At 34.6% G+C, this 4,768-nt stretch overlaps 2 protein-coding genes across 2 annotated transcripts; one reads left to right on the top strand and one right to left on the bottom strand.

Moving 5' to 3' along the window:
- The first annotated feature begins 241 nt into the window (after positions 1 to 241).
- On the top strand, positions 242 to 2,234 carry LOC124631182. The gene is made up of 2 exons (XM_047165409.1): positions 242 to 626; positions 957 to 2,234. The coding sequence occupies exons 1-2, from the start codon at positions 435 to 437 to the stop codon at positions 2,214 to 2,216; spliced, it is 1,452 nt and encodes a 483-aa protein (XP_047021365.1). The 5' UTR covers positions 242 to 434; the 3' UTR covers positions 2,217 to 2,234.
- On the bottom strand, positions 2,230 to 3,767 carry LOC124631183. Its single transcript, XM_047165410.1, has one exon. The coding sequence runs from the start codon at positions 3,552 to 3,554 to the stop codon at positions 2,247 to 2,249; it is 1,308 nt and encodes a 435-aa protein (XP_047021366.1). The 5' UTR covers positions 3,555 to 3,767; the 3' UTR covers positions 2,230 to 2,246.
- Between the last annotated feature and the right edge of the window lie 1,001 nt (positions 3,768 to 4,768).

Raw genomic sequence — 4,768 nt, 5'->3', positions numbered from 1 at the left:
AAACACTTGATGACGTCACATATACGGTAGAATGAAGTAGTTACCTTAGCCTAGGCATTTCAATGTGAAGAAAACATCAAGAGTCACTGTCAATGTCACTTATGGCATGAAGTACCTACCTATCTATACTATAATAATATTACAAAGCTGAAGTTTGTTTGCTTGAACGCGCTAATCTTAGATCCGAGTTCAAAAATTGTTTCAGTGTTAGATAGCCCATTTTTAAGTCCGCCTTTGTAATTGTATGATTGCATAAAGTTAAATAAATAAATAAATTTATCGAGGAAGGCTATAGGCTACTTTTTATCCGGGTTAGTGCAGAGGTTCCCACGGGATGTGGGTGAAACCGCTGGCAGAAGCTACAAACATTTTCCTATCAACACCGCTTACTGTTATCACTATCAACCGTTGATTGAAATTATTTCGTCACGGAAATGGATCCCAGTCAAACATATACGCCAATGAAGGAACCAAAATATTGTTTTGTACCAGCCTGCAAAAACAGTTCTAGAGATACTCAAAAAGCATTTTTTGCGGTGCCTAGCTCAGCAAAACAAGAGTGGTGCCATGCTGTGGGTATAGCATGTCCTAAACGTGTTATATATATATGCGAAGATCATCTCAATGTAAGTACCTAAACTAAAATGTTTTTTTATAAACCTGATGCCACAACCACACCACAACAATGCATTGTTCATGTGGTGTCACAGGTTTTTGGCATGAGATTTGTCACTTGAATTTTGGATAAAAATGTGATTAAAAATAATATAAAATAACATTGTAAATATAGATATCGAATGTTGTTTATTCTTGGATAGAAGAAACACTCGACTCAATTATAAAATATATCTCAGAAACAATCTTATAAATTGTTTTATAGACATATAATCATAATGATTTTAACTTATGATATAGGTTGTTTTCGGGGCAAATATAAATTATAATTTAACTTTTAGTTGCAGGAAGATGTGGAGAACTACCGGTATTGGATAACTATGAAAGTACGGCCAAAATTGAAGTCTCGATTACCACATTCTCTCAGGAGGACACCAATGTCAACTTTTCATCAAGAAATTATTGAACCTAGACCTAGCACATCTTCAACAGCTTCCTCCTCATTTCACTATGAAAGTCCAGTCACTACAAAAGTCAGCAAAGGAGTACAAGTAAAACCACGAACAGCGGATAGAACTACTTTTTGTGCCATTTACAAAAAGAAGACAAAAAAACCTTTGCTTCAAGAAGATGATGAGATGGAAGAAGTGTTGTTGCCTTCAACACAAGGAAGTTCTACCTCTGTTGAAATGTCAGAAGTCTCATCAGAAATCTACACTAAAACTGTAATGCAGAGCCACAGAAGCTTTATGCTTGACCTTATTAAAAAAAAAACACAAAATTATATAGGCTTACCAAAGAATTATTATTGGTTAATTAATTATTTAGAAAGTAATCTAAATGTAAAATCTTTTGATATAATAGTAACTTTGTATAAAATTAAAAATAATACCCCATTCTACCAAATCTCAGATTTGTTTGAGGTATCATTAACCACATTATGGAGAATATTTTTCAGAACTTTGTGTGTTCTATCCAAGTTCTTCAAACAATTGATTTATTCCCCTCAAGTATATGATGTCAAAAGAAAATTGCCAGCCTCCTTCAATACCAATAAAGAATATTCAAATGTGTTTTGCATTATTGACTGTTTTGAGATAGAAATTGAAAAACCCTCAAATCCTATTTTCCAGTCTCTATCATGGTCTCAGTATAAAAATGCCAATACATTAAAATACTTGATAGCTACAACACCGGATGGTTTTGTCAACTTTGTATCTGCTGGTTTTGGGGGACGTATATCTGATGCCAATATTGTAGAAAAAAGTGGTTTTTTGGATGTGCTGCCACCAAAGTGTACTGTATTGGCAGACAGAGGATTTAAACATGTTGATACTTTACTAAGTAGAAATCAGAATAAACTACTTCGGCCACCCAGTGTTGCAAAAGATCAAAGATTGTCAAAGCGGGATGCTATCAAAAGCAAAGTCATTGCCAGTCTGCGCATCCACGTTGAGAGGGTAATAAGAAGAGTTAGGCTATATAAATTGTTGAAACCACACTCTGTAATAAATAATAAATTAATTCAACATGCAGATGATGCTGTTATTGTGGCATGTGGGTTGATAAATCTACAAGGTTCTATTATTAAGAATGAATAAAACAAAAGACAAATACTATGTAAATTGGTTTTATTTTGCACTTTCTAAAACAGAATTAAAAATAAATTGTTTCCAAAATTCTTCAGCTGCACCTAATAAATATGTCACATGTTTTTCATCATAGTCAATCCAGTACTTATGTAGGAGTTTTGTCTGTTCAAAACTAGGATCAGCAATACAAAACAGTCCTTTTAATTTTTTTGCTGCATGCATCTGTAACATTATCTGAGCTTTATATTTTTCATACAGTTCACCGTCTCTCACATAACTTTTCATTGTCTTATCACTTATGGGGCATTTTATTTCAATCACAAAGTCTTTACAAATTCCATCGGGTGAAACCCCTATTATAGGGGATATTAAAATCAACCCTGTGTGTTGAATTGCTCCTAATTCCTGTTCTAACTCCTTGAGAACTTCTTTTTCTAAAGTTTTGCCCCTTTTAATAGCCTTTGTTTCTGGCACCTTGTAACCTCCAAGAATGCTTTGTACTAAGGCACCATTCTCGGTTTTACAGTGAATGGCTTCATAGATCCTAGACCCTGTGACTCTCCCTTGACGCATAGAATGCCATAGTGTAGAGTTTGCCTGAGCTTTTGTAGCTTCAGCAATAGATTTAACTACATCTTCGGTAATAGTTGTTGCAGAAAATGATTTAAAATTGTCATAGCAGTGATCAGCTGCTTGGTGTATAAAATTCAGCACTAAATTAAAAACACTGAAGTCGTTCAACTGGGGCTGTTGATTTCCACAGTAATTTAAAATCAATCCCGTTGTGACTTTACGTCTCTTGCATTCTTCGGAAAACATAGCGATATTTACAGTCATGTCAACATTATCTGGAGCTCTTTTCATTTTGCCAATGTTTTTTGCTAAGATGAATTTCTGGTCACCTACAGCTCCAGCAAGTTTTGGTTTACTCCAATAACACATAGTTGACGTAGTTGATGGTTCGTCTGACCGTTTTATGAGCCAAATTGCAAAGCATATGGCGTGTTTGCAGCCTCCTGCAGAAGCTGCACAGTCGTTGCATTGAACTGTGACAATCTTCTCAACAGATTCATCGATAACAGCTGTAACCTGATATAACTTAGATTTCACTCTATGTTCGGGTGTTACCCTGCATTTAACGGTGCATGAGTTACCTTCTCGCTTGACTTCTACATATCCTACAGCTGTGTCAACATATGCTTCACGTGATGCTAGTAATGCCTTGGCACTACGTGTTTCTGCAATATTGTAGCATTCATTTTCGTGCATATATTGCAATAGCATTAAATAGTCCACTTTCGGCAAGTTTCTGCTATCGGCCACTACAAATCCTTCCGAAACCTTCATGTCGATTTAATAAAAACAGAATGAGGTAAAAATTGTGTTATGAACTCAATTGAAAACCAACACCACAAGTTTATACGCGAACCGCCAACAAGTTTGTCAAACTGACAATGCAATTGACATCTACCATTTTTTTACGGGTCACGGCGAAGCAAAGGTTTTATCGCCATTCCACCGTATGTATGACGTCATTTGGTGCTTACGTCTTTTTAGAATACACCGAATTTCAATGCTGAAATTATGAATGAAAAGTACATATTTTCGAAAAATTGAAAAATATGGGTGCCTTATTTTTTAATTTACTTTTATTAACGTAATAATACATGTAGGTTAAAAATATGAAATGTTGTCAATTCGCCATAGAATATCATAAAGTATATGCGATAGGATTTAATGTGATTGTAAACGACACACCCTGTATACATACATACACAGAATATATGTATGTATTAATAGGAATAAAGTACGTACAGGAACAAAATCTCATTTCCCCTCACAAAGAACAAATACACAAACGTACAAAATTAATAAACGGTATTTCCTCGTTTATTCTACATCAAATTTAAAATTGCAATAACACTCATCAGGTAAGGCAAAGCATTTAATATGAATGCGGTTCCGTACATTTAACTTTTTAACTGGTTTCTAGGTAAACGGGAAAGTTTAAAAAGTGAATTGCTCATTGCTCGTACAAAATGTTCTATGGTGTTAGATGAAAATCGTAACTAATTTTATATGTTGCGTAATTAAACATGCCTGTTAAAAACAAAAGTATAAAAAATGGTATAAGGTAATCTAGATGGGTCATGTGAAGTTGAGTCGTGTTTACATATTATTTTGACCGACTTCAAAAACGAAAGATGTTTAAACCGGCTCCAAAGAGAGAAGGACAGAAAGCTTTTTCTATTGATATTAGAAAACCTATCTCGCATTTTATTATTAAATAAAAATTTCAATTGATTAATTCCTAGCTTTAGTTACGAGTTATTTGGTTTTCAGTGAAGTGTTTGCTCACAGAATAGGAAATCCTATATGCGGTGATTAGTTATCAAATATTAGTTTACCATGTAAACTCTGATCCACCAATCCTCAGATTTACACTAGCACATATACTAGGTACTCTAATTGATATCTGAAGCTTCGATAAAGTCCAGTTAGGCGTCGGCTTAAGCATCACTAATGGACTGCTCACAGGATTCCCAGTAACGTGTCGATTT

This window comes from Helicoverpa zea, chromosome 6 (genome assembly GCF_022581195.2).
Source record: "Helicoverpa zea isolate HzStark_Cry1AcR chromosome 6, ilHelZeax1.1, whole genome shotgun sequence".
In the NCBI taxonomy this organism is placed as follows: Eukaryota; Metazoa; Arthropoda; class Insecta; order Lepidoptera; family Noctuidae; genus Helicoverpa; species Helicoverpa zea.
This window is presented reverse-complemented; position numbering and strand designations above follow the sequence as displayed.

Excerpts from the sequence above, each read along its gene's own strand:
- LOC124631182 (XM_047165409.1), top strand. The coding sequence starts at position 435 with ATGGATCCCAGTCAAACATATACGCCAATGAAGGAACCAAAATATTGT. Across the intron at positions 627-956 it reads TATGCGAAGATCATCTCAAT|TTGCAGGAAGATGTGGAGAA; the intron begins GTAAGTACCTAA and ends TTTAACTTTTAG.
- LOC124631183 (XM_047165410.1), bottom strand. The coding sequence starts at position 3,554 with ATGAAGGTTTCGGAAGGATTTGTAGTGGCCGATAGCAGAAACTTGCCG.